At 40.4% G+C, this 14053-nt stretch overlaps 1 protein-coding gene across 2 annotated transcripts in view; it reads left to right on the top strand.

The window, feature by feature from the left end:
* Positions 1 to 14053, top strand: part of SPTLC3 (serine palmitoyltransferase long chain base subunit 3) — a 149547-nt gene that overhangs the window by 89919 nt on the left and 45575 nt on the right. For both annotated transcript variants that reach the window (XM_072800056.1, XM_072800055.1), the window contains 2 exons: positions 4130 to 4235; positions 12441 to 12660. In XM_072800056.1, the coding sequence (XP_072656157.1) occupies positions 4130 to 4235; positions 12441 to 12660 (326 nt within the window). The remainder of the gene's footprint in view (positions 1 to 4129; positions 4236 to 12440; positions 12661 to 14053) is intronic.

Here is a 14053-nt window from a genome sequence, read left to right as displayed (position 1 = left end):
TGCTTACCAAAGTTAGTCATTATGATCATGCTTTCTCTTAAAGTCTAAAGAGGTGCATATCTCTTTGGTGATGGTGATCCCATCACCATCTTAAAAGTTAGAATAATTTATTTATCATTGTTCACAGTTACTTAAGTAATATTGCTTAATATTTCACATTTTGACTCAATATGGAAGGATGAAATTGAGTGTCTCCAAAGCAACAAGAAGAATGGGGGAACAGATGGGGAGCAAGGACTTAGAGTAACAAGTAGCATTCCTTCATTATGCAACCATCTTTTCATTTAAGAGATATCTGATGGATGCCTATCATGTGCATGCAGGAAAATATTTTTGGTGCGCATTCCATGGAATACGGAAGCAGAGGGTATATCTAAATGCACCTGGAGGTGGTTTTTGTGGAGCTTTGAAGGACGAGTATGAACCATCAACCACATTGAGCACCATATGGAAAGTAGAGGTTGATATTCATCATAACCACAACGACTGGCCTTGGATCCAGAGGAGGGGGAAGCCATTGAGGGATGGGCAATAAGGGAAGCACTCATGTCTCAACAAAAGGTCAATTGCACAAGAGAAGATGAAGAGGAAAGCTGTTGCAAAATAAAATTATTACTATATTGGAGAGCCAGAAAGAAGAGAAATATCAACTTCATATCTTCAGAAAGACCCTCTTTGAACTACACCCAACCTCCTTTCTGAAGATGATGGCTTCCATGTTTCCTTGCACCTGCTCTTCACAGTACATTATCTGCAGTTTGCCCAGATCCCAGAGGCTTGCTGATATTATCAGGGCTTTGAATTTAAGGACAGGCTCAGAAATAGGCTCTCAAAGTGTATTTGTCACCTAAGCCTGATTGTAGTTTTTGGCACCTCGTTGGATCATTTCAGGTATTTAGCAATTCAGTAATCTGATTAGCCATTCCTGTGACAGACCAGGACTTGCTTTGCACGGATCACCAGAATGTGGCCTCCATGCTTTCATTTTTAATAGCTAAATGTTCATCACTCATGATGCCAGCTCACTCTTCTCAGCCCTTCACAAACCAAAGGAAATCACCTTAGTCAGCCTGATGGTGGTGAATCGTGTCTAAGGCATTGCTGATACCAAACTTGTGGCAAAATTACAAGTCCATAGTATGTAGTAAGTTTAGAATGATATTGTACAATAGTGCTGTGTATGTGCACCTTGATGGCATCAAATTTATTCTTTTATGTGAATTTCCATATCTCAGAATTTTCTTTAAAGAAGTAACAAGAAACGGGTTTGTTTGCATTTGGTTGGTTTTACAAACCTTTCATCAGAAAAAAATAAAAACCTAATCCTTCTTTCCTACTTCTTAGAGGTGTCATGAGGATTAACAGAATGCAAATATAAGTTCTTTAATAAGCAGCATTATTTAAAAATCCCTTGCAGATGTTAGCATGTGGCTTGTTGAAACAGCAGACCCTTACAAGTCCTGCAGAACATAAACCACAAACCCCTGAATCCTACAGGTCTGTTACCTATACACTGTAGCATTATAGAGCAAGACATTAAGAAACAAAGAGAAGCTTCCAGACATTAATGTGGGTCCAGAATTCCACATGAGTGAAGTCATCCCTTTCTCTGCCTAGCTTCTGTGTTTCTAAGGGATCAGTGAGTTCCTGCTCACTGGAAATAAGGTGGGAAATAAAGACTGATTGATTTTCCCTCTGCTCAAGAATCCCATTGTGTGGACACCAGGGTTTTTGTAACGTTTCACCAAACCCTATGCCCATGGAACTCTATTCAAGTGGAACAGGATGGGTTCCCTGCCATAGAAGGAACCGGGATTCCTCTCGCTTCTATCTGCAAAATGCATGAGATACATCGTGGGGCCATTTAAAGGCTTGTCCTCTATCCTTCTGTCCTGCTTGTTATAAAAAGAATGGGGAGAATCTTCTATTTTCTTTAGTGGTGTTCATTTTAAGCCTAATCCCAGGCACTTTAAGCCTATAATATGTATGTGACCTATTTGATTGTATAAACAATAGAATTATCTCTGCATATCAGATTTTTCAAGTCTTAGAATATTTATTTTGAAATGACTCCTAGTTTCGTTCACTTGGATTTGTTTTTATTACTATGGCATTGGGACCACACTCATCATGTGTCATTTCTGTATAAAGAACTTATAAATTCCAATTCCCAGAAGGAAAAACACTTTTTAAACAGGAATACTTAGATTCAACATCTCTTCATTCGACTCAAAGACTAACAGGTCTGCAGTAGATTATAGAAAAAGGAGCTGTTTCCCTTAATCACAAAGGTTCCTTCAACATCTTAGGAACCCAGCCTAAAGCAAAATGTCCATTCAGGCGAAGGTTTATTATACTGGAGATTCCCAAAATAAGAAAGCTGTTTTTTGTTTCCTTGGCTGCCATCTAGTGGGTAATAATGTCATGTCACTAAAACTCACTACATCTGTGAAGATCGAAGATGTATGCCTGTCTTTAAAACAAAACACGGGTAATTAAAGAAATATTATCGTAGACATGAAGCAGTTATCCTTTCTAATAATTTCTATTGATATCCAAAGTGTTATTCTCCTTCCTTTTTCCATGGGAAGGCAACCAATTCAATGAAAACACATTGATTTGGCACTAGTATCATCCACAAGAACTAGCACTATAAAGAAACCCTTAAAATAGATCCAACTGCAGACTGGGAACGAAAAGGTAAACTTTCGGGGCTCTCCATTGAAACCAAGAATCTCAGCTAACTTGAGCCTAGACCAGTGATAACCCAACGAATAGCTGTTTCTTTGGCTCACCTGTTCTTTGGCCTATTGGCCCAAACCAATATTGATTGTACTGTTTTACATTTATCTCTGCTGGGTTTCCCCTGTGAGCATTTTTAATGGAGTCTTTAATGCCTGGAGAACATTATGTAACAGGTCAGCTGTTCAGTAGCATCTCCACCTTTTCAAATTAAAATCAGATTCTAGATCTAAAGTACTTCAGTGTCAGATTCTCAAAAAAGGACAGCTCAGGAAGTACAAAGAAATAGAGTAGAAATATAATGAGTCTAAAAAACATGCACATGAGCCTCTGCCATTTCTCTCTCTCTAGGCTTTGCAGGTTAAACACACACACACACACACACACACACACACATACATACACACACACAGAGCTGGAATGTAGACCAGTCTTTCCCAGTGGTCTCTCAACCAAAGCCCAGTCATCTACATGTGATTGCATATAAATGAAAAGTCACTATTAATTATATTTGGCATCACAAGTTAACAAGAACAATCTAGCAGACATCCATCCTTCCTTGTTCTACATGACCACGGAGCTTGGGAAGAAGGGACAACAGCTCTCGCTTAAGGCAATTGAAGATAGTCGTTCTGAATGTGGGGCATGGTACAAGACTGCATAGGTTCAAATCCTGCCTCTACTGGTTGTGATCAGGAGATTTACCAGACCTTCCTGTGCCCCAGTTTCCTGAAATATAAAATGAAGATGCCTCCTCTTCAGGGTCATGGTAAGGATTAGAAGAGTTCTTACAAAAGGTATGCTTAGAAGGATGCCCAGAATGCAGATAAGGCTCAGTAATTGCGAGCACTTACTAATGTGTCCAGATGCTTCCAAATAATTTGCCAAGGAATGCCAATTGTTCCCCTAACTTAAAGTTTGGAAGCCTCTGAAGTTGGACTATATGGAAGGTCAGGTCTCAGAGTGTACAAACTCAACTAAACTCTAACATGCTTATGCTGAAACAATTGGTGAGCCTTAGTTAATGATACCTCTCTGAGTTAATTTTAACCTGGTAACAAAGCCCATGGGATGCATTTTATCCCATGTTTCGGTCTCTGCTGAAGCAGGAGAACAGAGCCTTTTAAGGGCCTATGAAACCATGCACCTCCAGTGACGGTTTATTCTGCGTGCTATACAAACCTGATTAGTCATTTTGTCAGAATTAAACTGTACTAAAATATAAGCCTCTCTCCCCCCAGGTGTTCTCTGATTCTGATCTTTCTCTCTGAAAAAGTTCAGGTCTGAGACTGAGCCTACGAAATCTGATGCCTTTTCAAAAAGGAAAATGGGAGAGGAAAAGGAAAACCTTCTCATGACTCAGTTTCTTTTTTGCTATTATTTAAAGACATGCAAAGCCTAGAGAAGCTCCTGAGAGATGCTGTAATCTACGGCCAGCCTCGAGTCCGCAGAGCTTGGAAGAAGATTCTCATCCTAGTGGAGGGCATCTACAGGTATGGAAATAACCAGGGACATTTTAACACACTAGGTCCCCCAGCAAGCTGACAAATGAGGAAAGTCTGACCTCTCCTCGCTCAATGGAAAAATGACTTGGATATAACGTATTATGAAGAGACCTGAGCCAGAGCTACCAATGTATAGCTGTCAGGCCTTGGGTCACCTGTCTTTTCAACGTCTAAACATATGGAAGAACACCTCAGAGGCTGGATGCTTGTGAAAGCAGATGTCCTCAGAATGGTCATCACAAGGCATTGCTGACTTGCATTGATTCTTTCTGCTACTTTTGGCTGCCTCACAGTTTTGAAGACCCATGGGGGCTGGATTATTCAATATCAGAATACTTTTTGCCTGGGTTGGCTGGGTGGCTCAGTTGATTAAGCATCACTCTTGAGTTCCACTCAGGTCATGATCTCAGGGTTATGATATCAAGCCTGAGCTTAAGATTCTCTTCTCTCCCTCTCTCTCTGCCCTCCCCAGCCCCTGGCTCACATGCTCTTTCTCAAAAAAAAAAAAAAAAAAAAAAAGAATGCTTCTTGCCTTTATGGCATTGCTGATAGGTTCCCAGATGCTTCTAACTGGGCAGTGCACCTAGACTCCAGTTGCTTGCTGAACTTGGCCAATTGTTTGCATTAGAATACAAAAAGCCTGCACGTTTTCCACAAGGTTAAGGCTAACCTCAAAGGCAATTCTTGATCCAGAGGTGGGAGCAGCTGAACTTGGCATCTGAAGGTATGGTCAGTTTCCCACTGCTTTGAAGCCAAGCAGACAAAACACCCACCAAGTCACTGAGAGTTTTTACAAGGCACATTGTGATGGAATGGGCTTCATTCTCTGTCTGAATTGATTATCATTGCTGAAATGGAAATTGCCTCCAAGCTGTTCTGTCCAATGCCCTAGTCCTTGAGTCAAGGAAACATTACCTCAGAGGGCTGCCTCCTTAAATAAGTTCTCAAACAATCCTAATGTTCAGAGAATTAAGGGAGATGTTTCTTATAATTATAGAAAAGTGAACAATATTGAATGTAAGGGAATGAAAGCTTAACTTCCCCACAAGGAAAGGTGTGGCTTACAAAGGAGACTTAGATCAGAGGGAGCTTTTGATTTAGCCAGAGTGCACATCATTTCTGTTCCATGAATGGATAACAGAAGAAAAGTCTCCATCCCTTTTGGGAAAAATAAGTGCTTTCTCCTAAATTTAAAATAATAATAATATTATTATTTATTATTAATAATAAGCCAGGTACCATCTTGTTTTTTCCCTCAGCCTTTTCCCCAGTGCCCACTGTTCTGGGTGCTTCCAGTTCTTCCATATAGTTGCAGAGCTGGCATTTCGAATAGCCCACTTTATGCATCACTTATCAGTATCTCCTCAGGTCAGCCCCAGACAGTGTCCTATTTATGAAGTCTTTGGGATCACCCTAGAGCAGTATTCTCAACCAAGGTGATTTCTTACCCTCAACCCTCCCCTATCCTGGACACTTTGGACAATTTTTAGTTGTCACAGCTGCCATAGAGTACTACTGGCATCTAGTGGGCAGAAGCCAGTGATGCCGTTAAACATTCTGCAATGCACAGGACAGGCCCCTACAACAGAGAATCAGCCTGCTCAAAATGCCAACAGTGCTGAGGTTGAAAGACCCTGATGTGGAATATTTCAATTAATAATTCAGTTTCATTAATTATTCACTGGCCTTGAACTTGCTACTTTCAGGAAATGATCGCATATGGACTCTGGGCTGTCATAACCTCAAGCACAGGTCTTTCTCCCTGTGTGATCTGTGCCAGCTGCCAGCCTGGGAGGGGAGCCCTTATCTAAACACCTGTCATTCATGCCTGGACTCGCAGGAGCAGGGATCAGCTGAGGGACAGCAGATTGGGTGAACCAGAGTTGACAGAATCCAACTTCAAATAAACAAAGCTTGGCTCCACTAAAGGAAAGTAGTGTTTTAAGTACTTTGATCGTGGCTGAAGTTAAGTAGACCACCAGCATTTTACTGTCAACTATTCCCATCAGTTACACAGAGAAACCACTCCAGCAGCAGGGCTCATTAATGCTGGGGCCTATGTCCTACCACAAGCTCAGGAGGACAGGAGAGCCAGGTGTGGACTTCCAGCTCCAAGCCAACAAGGCACCAAACCAGCACTAGGGCTTCACGAGCAATGGTGCCTGCTCTGGTACCTAATACCATGTAACAAACCACCCAGAGCATGACGGCTTACACAGCAATGAGCTATTATTTCCCATACCACTGTGGGTTCCCTGGATCGACTGGGCAGTTCTTCTGCTCCTCATGGTGTTGGCTGTGGTCATTTAAGAGGTTGCCTTCAGATGGAAGTCGAGCTGGGATCTGGAACATCCAAAATGACCTCACTGAGTTCTAGCTGTTGACAGAAGTACCTTGTTCCGTTCTCTTCTCCGGGGTGCTTTGTCTATAGGCTCTTCTCACTCAGCAATCACGCCAGAACTTCCTTACAACATGGTGCTATGTTCTGAGAGAGTGAAAACAGGAAAAGACTGTCAGTCTTTTCAGGGCTAGGCCCAGAACCAGTATGGCATCACTTCTGCAAGCACGATGGGTCAAAGGATGGCAAAAGGCCAGCCAACCCAGACTCAAGGAGAAGGGGGAGAGAGCCCACCTCCTGATGGGAGGGTTGGCTTGTGTTTAGAGCGATGGGAAGACTTGAAGGCAGCCATCTTTGGAGGCAATCTGCCACAGTGGTTCAATCAGCTTGACATTTATTTATACAACGAAACCTCCACTCTTCATGGACTTCCCTTCACAGAGAGCTTTCTTTTACCTCATCTGCACAGAATCTTGTCTTTAAATGAAATTATGACCTAAAAAGGCTCATTTGAAGCTAGGAAGCAGGGCATTTCTTAGACAGGCTTTGGTACTTCCTGGGGCCTCATTTTCCTCATCTGTAAAATAAAGATAACCTAGACTGGAGTTCTGGACCATAGTAGATGATCTCACTTGCCGCTATCACGAAAAAATGAAATTATTTCCCACAAGATTTACCAAAGAGCCAGGGTTAGGAATGTGAAATCAACAGTTCACAAATGCACTTCTACTTTTTAGCAATGTGTTATGGACACATACCTTGTTGACATCAATCAAAGCCTCCTTTGTTTTTTCACTCCCAGATTTGTTTTTATCTATTGCTGTTGTTTGCCACCACGGGCAAAGTCTCCCCACAACAAATGCCTCACATAAGTCAATTTTTTCATAATTCATAAAAAAAGCAGTCTGCCAAATCAGACAGTTTCAGGCAGGTATCAAGGTAAAAAAAAAAAAAAGAAGAAGAAGAAGAGGCCAGATACTAAGTCTAAGAAATCCTTAAACTCCACAAAAGCAGTTATGATAATGATAATTATAGTAACAATAATAATGTCACCATCCATAAACCATCTAAGTCTCATTATTTATATAAAGGAGGACATGGAGGACCCAGGATCTGGAAGGAGGCCTGGGACCTGGGTTCAAATCCTAGTGTTGTTACCTACAGTTGGGTGCCCTTCATAGGGTTCTTTTGTAAGTATTAAGTAGGATCATTGAATCTCATTCTTGGCAGAAGCCCAGCCCATAGTAAGCCCACAACCAAGAGCAGCCATCCTCATCATTAAATTCATTTTTAACTGAAGAAGTTGCTGCATGGAAAACAGTAAGCTCTCTACATTAGTGAAGCTGTTTGCTCTTTACCCAGCTGGAGGATGGGTATCAGCTCACATTTACTATGTGTCTACTCGTCACTTCACATGTATGACCTTGAGTAAACCTCTCTGGTACCTTTGAGGTTACTGTGAAGATGAAGACACTTGGGCCAGGACAGATAACTGAGAGGAAATAGAGAGAGCCAGGATTCAAACCAGGTAGCCCTGCTGGGACAGAGGCCCAGTATCAACAGAAGACTCCACTCATGTGTCCCCATCTGATGATGTAAACATAGAAAATGTAAAGTCATCCATGTGGCCTTCATCATTTACCTACCTAAAAATAGGGAGATTGAAACTTAAAATCTAAAATCTGTGAGTTCATGATTTGGGGCTTAAAAGTACAATAGTATTATTTTAGTGTTGTCATCTGCATTCTCTTTTAAGTATTATTTTAAAGTCAGACTTTTCTAGTTTTGTATCTCTGAAAAGTCTAGTTAGTTGACTCATTGTGGTTGAGAAATCTCAAAATTTTTCAAAAAATGTACTAGAGAAGGGCAGGGGTTCCCAGATAACCTGGGATATAAAGTAGCATAACTGGAACCCATAACTTTCAAAATAAAAGGTATGAGGAACAGCCCTTCCAAAAAAATACATATGTAAACAAATGTTTAAGTCTCAGAATTCCATTCTCTCTAAGGGTATAAGCCATTCTCCTTCACAAAATAGTGTAAGTTTAAGGGTTGAGAACTTTAACCTATGGTTTAAACAAATAAAGAAAAAAGGAAAAGAAAATACTTTATTTTTAATTAGTCTTAGCTCTTTTCACCCTCTTTCCTTTGTTGGATTGTACTTGGGGCCCACCAAGGAGATTTTTCCACCATGTAAGTTGACATACCAGTAGTTTAATTCCCAATCCTGCCAATGGATAATATGCTTTATATGTGGAGGAGAAGGTGATGAAAAGGAAATTTCAAAAGAGTCTTGTCACTTAGCTAATACATTATGTAACAGAAAAGATATAAAGAAATTGTTCACCAGCTTGTTGGTTTAAGACTAATTCAAGTCCTTGCACAGAGCTTCAAATTAAGTGGTGGAATTATCTCTACCTATAGTTATATTTTAGTTGTTTTTCTTTAATTGAAGTCAAAAGAAAGCACAACTTGCCATTCAAGAAGAAAAAATAAAACACCGTCCTTGTTTTCTTTTTCATTTTTGGCACTGTATTTTCTGACAGCGATTTACAGGAACAACATAGATAACCTTTTCTTGCATGCACAAATCTCATTATCCTCCTTAGGAAAAGGTTCAATTCAAATTTGGTCACATTGAGAAAATGAAAACTTAGTGTGAGTGAATATAACTCTTTATAAAAGCTGAGTTCTCTCTAGGACTCACGTGTGCCCTGCAGTAACTCCAGAAATCAGCAGTACTGTAGAGTCATTAATCTTGGAGAAAGAAATATAAACCAGGTGGGCAGACTCCTAACATCAGCTAGACCAGCCCCAGCAAAGGATGGCTAATTAGCTGCCTTGAGTGTCTGCAAACTGTTCAGCATTAACTCTGGCTCCTGCCAAATTCAGTTCCAGAACAAAGAATGGCTATTTGTGACATGTCAAGTTTTTAGCATACTTGTGTTACCAACTTATAACATGTTAAAGATGAGAAGTAGATCCTAGAATGCTGAGGGAATATAGCCATTTATTATGTATGACACCCATATGCCTCTTTCCTAGAAGATTCAACACAGAGCATTGTGTAGGGCTCACAATTTCTCAAGTCAGGCCTCATTGCAAACATTTCTCCGAAAGCTCCTCCTAAGAAAAAGAACAACCCAATGAGTGCTCATTATGTGCCAAGACACTTTACAAACTCTATTTCTAGGCTTCCTTAGAAAGATCTTATACAGAGGGTTCCATCATCATGCTTACTTGACATAAGAGAAAACTGAAGCAGAGAACATCATGTGAGATGCCCAAGTCCTCAGCTGGTAAGTGGTGTGGCTACAGTCTAAGCTTAGTGAGATAGCTGTGCCTTCTCAGTGAAAACCATGTTAACAAGCAGTTAATCAAAGAAGTTACTGGAATTTATTCACAAACTTATATAAGAGAAGATGACTGTATTTGGTTTCCATTTCATTAAAATCTGAAAATAGCCATTCAGAATGACCTTGTGAAAAACACAAATGCAATAAGCTGGACTTCATTAAAATTAACAACTTGTGCTCTGTGGAAGGCCATGCCAAGAGAATGAGAAGACAAGCCACAGACTGGGAGAAAACATTTGCAAAAGACACATCTGATAAAGGACTGTTATATAAAATATACAAAGAACTCTTAAAACTCAACAGTAAGAAGGCAAATAACCTGATCGAAAAGACCTTAGGAGATACTCCACCAAAGAAGACATATAAATGGAAATACACATAAGAAAAGATGCTCCACATCATATGTCATCAGGAAAACGTAAATTAAAGCAATAGGATACCACTACACACCTGTTAGGAGGCTAGCATCTGGAAGACTGGCAACAGTACATGCTGGTGAGAATGCACAGCAACACAAAGGCTCATACATTGTTGGTGGGAATGCAAAATAGTGGAGCCACTTTGGAAGACAGTTTGGCAGTTTCCTACAAAACTAAACAAACATACTCTTATCATACAATCCAGCAATCATGCTCCTCAGTATTTACCCAAAGGAGTTGAAAACTTATGTCCACACAAAATCCTGCACATGGATGTTTATAGTATCTCTATTCCTAATTGCCAAAACTTGGAAGCAACCAAAATGTCCTTCAGTCAGTGAATGAATAAGTAAACTGTGGTCCAGCCAGGCAATGGAATGCTATTTAGCACTAAAAAGAAATGAACTCTCAAGCCATGAAAAGGCATGGCAGTAAAAAACGTCTGTAAGATACCATAATGATGGATACAGGTTATCATACATTTGTCCAAACTTAGTGAATGCACAACACCAAGAGGCAACACTCAGGTTAACTGTAGACTTTGGGTGACAATGATGTGTCAGTGTAGGTTCATTTGTAACAAATGGACTGCTCTGGTAGAGGATGTTGATAATGGGGTAGATTATACCTATGTGGGACAGAGTATACGGGAAATCTGTAACTTCTGCTCAGCTTTGCTGTGACCTTAAGACTGCTCTACAGAATAAAGTCCTTTAAAGAAGCCAAAAGCACAAATGCTACACTTGATGGTCATCCTACTCCCTCCAAACCAGTACCCCTGGGCCTGGATAACTGAACAACCAGCCGGACTGTTTTGACTGAATCAACCTAACATTTAAGTTTATTTTTGTAATACATTAAACTTAATAAATAAACTAAATAGGAAGAAGGGAGAAGCTCAACTTTCTGTTTGCATCAATTGATTACTTCTTGAACTCAATTGAAGGGTTGCTTGAGTTGTTTGACAAGCTCCTTTGTGTGGTGAGGGTGAGAGTCTGTGTGTTTTCATAGAACTCAACTGTCAGGGCAGTCAAAACTGTGTGTGGTGTAGACCCAGCCCACAAAGTGTTCTGAGAACTGATTAAAGCCAAAACTTCTTTTCCATCCACTGAGTTCCAAAGGTGCCATGTAAATGTGAATTTTACTTATTTCTTTACTTCACATTTTTCCCTTTTCTGAAGGACCTGAAGAGGTTTTTGTAACTTACAATACCATGAAAAAATTAAACACTTAGGGCTAAAACAAAAAGGTTCATCTACGGCAGTGGTTATCAAAGTGCTGTCCCTAACCAGAAGTGGGAGCTTGGTAGAAATACAGACTGTCAGCCCATCTCAGACCTGCTAAATCAGAAACTTGGGGGCAACGAGGTGAGGGGGGAGCAGTAGTCTGTGTTTTAACAAACCATGCAGGGGATTCTGATGCTCACTCAAAAATGAGAAGATTTCCCTAAAGGAACAGAAAAAAAGGGTCAAAAAAAAAAAAAGGGTCACTACCAGATACCCTTGACTTCCAATGAGCACTGAACAAGACAGCCTAAGAACTTTCTCTTGTGCTTTCATTAATACTGTGTGTCTTAAGCAAAGTTCTGTTATGTATTTTTAGTTCTTTCCTTTGATCTTTGGCAATCCAAGCACTGAATTTAGGTCAGATAGAACTGGTCAAATAGACAGCAGCAAGCTTGAAAAGACAGATTACTGTAAAGTAATTCAATTAAAATGATCAAAATACCTAGAATCCAAAAAAGGTCAGTCTAGTTACACTAGCTGCCTTTATGAATAAACTGATCAACAGTGCGGTGAGCTAATTGTTTACGTAGTAATTAGCTATAACAACTCAAAGCACTGAAATCTGTTGAACATAAATTATTTTTTTCAAGGAAAATATTGTCAAATTAACCTTACAAGATTGAGAGGGTTGTCTGAGCCAAATAAAATATGCTGTAAGAAGAAAGGAATTGCATGTCCCTGTCACCGCTGACTGGTGTCAGGGCACGATGTCTGAGACGCGTTGGAAGGGAGACCATTACAGAGCTTCCCAGGAAAGTATACACAAATGACAAGCATTTCTCCTTATGCCCTAGCATGGAAGGTTCCATCGTGCATCTGCCCCAGATCGTGGCTCTAAAGAAGAAATACAAGGCTTACCTCTACATAGATGAAGCTCACAGTATTGGGTCCGTGGGCCCAACTGGCCGGGGTGTTGTAGAATTCTTTGGACTGGACCCTCGAGATGTCGATGTGCTTATGGGCACATTCACCAAAAGCTTTGGAGCTGCAGGAGGTTACATAGCTGGAAGGAAGGTAAGAGAGGGACTCCCTGTGTCTACTTAAAACCTGAATGCTCTGGCGACACAGTTTGTAGGGCTGCTCTGGATTCCATGAGAGTTCAGTGCAGTTCACCATACCTCAGTAAATCATGGCAGCCTAGATACAGTGGGTCCACAGCCAAGTAAGCCCAGAATAGCAAGGAACTCACCCTCAAATGGTGAAGAGGAGCATGTGATGAGCAATCCCATTATAATAAAATGACAACACAGGCAGTGTACACAGGCAAAGACTTAATACAAGAAGAGGGGTTGTTAACTCTGCAGGGTAGTATCTAAGGAGTCTTAGAATAAATATCATTCTTATAGGCAAATGATGGGGAGAGGGTATATTTCAAAAAGAGGGAATAATGTATACCAAACCACAGAAATGCTAAGGGGATGCTACAGAACTGTGAGCAGCTTGGTTTTTGTGGCATGAAAAAACATAAAGCAGATAACAGCAACAGTGGGCAAAGGTCAGATATTAATTTAATTAATTAATTAATTAATTAATTAATTAAAGGTTGGCCTTGTGCTACAAGTTCTGGGTTTTAAGAGTTTTAATCAAAATTGTAGCAATATCATGCCCTTTAAGGAGATTTTCTGTGCAAAATAATTCTCTCCCACATTTTGGATAAGCCACAGGTCAATTTTTGTCACCCTCTCATATATTTTTTAAATATTTTATTTTATTTTATTTTTTTTAAGTAATCTCTACCCCCAATGTGGGGCTCAAACTCATGAGCTGGAGATCAAGAATCGCATGTTACACCAACTGAGCCAGAAGATGCCCTTCTTATGTCCTATCTACATGACTTAGAATTCTGATCTGATGGGATCAGACTATTGAGTGTTATCCTTGTTGTTTTATGGCCAACATCTCTAGGGGGGTTTTCAATATAAACCAATAAATGTTTAAAAGAAATTTATAAAGAGGACGGAAGGGAGGGAGAAAGAGAAAATGAAAAATTCAAACCTGGATTTGAGAGATAGATAAAGAAGTCGGTTGCCTGCCCTGTATCCAAATCCTGATAGCTATCTCATGTAGGCCTACACCTGTCCCAAAGTAACTTGTGCCAGTGATGCTGGCTCCACCGAGGAGGCACACCAGGCCCCAAACCAGTGCATGCAGATGGCATCAACAGCTTATCCAAAATCCCCAATAACTTACTCATTGTGACCAGCAGGAACAAAAGTTCAGACTCCTGATAACCCAGTCAGACAAATCAGGGATTGCAGCAGAAAACAGTCTGGTCATTGAAAGCCTATGATTTAAAACAGTGAAATCTATAGCCACTTGCCCTGCCATGAGATACACAAGCGCTTAAAATGTTCAGGGTTTTCAGTGGCCTTGACCCTTCAAAAAGCATTACTTTCTTCTGAACTCA

The sequence above is a fragment of the Canis lupus genome, chromosome 26 (genome assembly GCF_048164855.1).
Source record: "Canis lupus baileyi chromosome 26, mCanLup2.hap1, whole genome shotgun sequence".
Lineage (NCBI taxonomy): Eukaryota > Metazoa > Chordata > Mammalia > Carnivora > Canidae > Canis > Canis lupus.
Note: the sequence above shows the minus strand (reverse complement) of the source record. Positions and strands in the feature narration are given on the sequence as shown.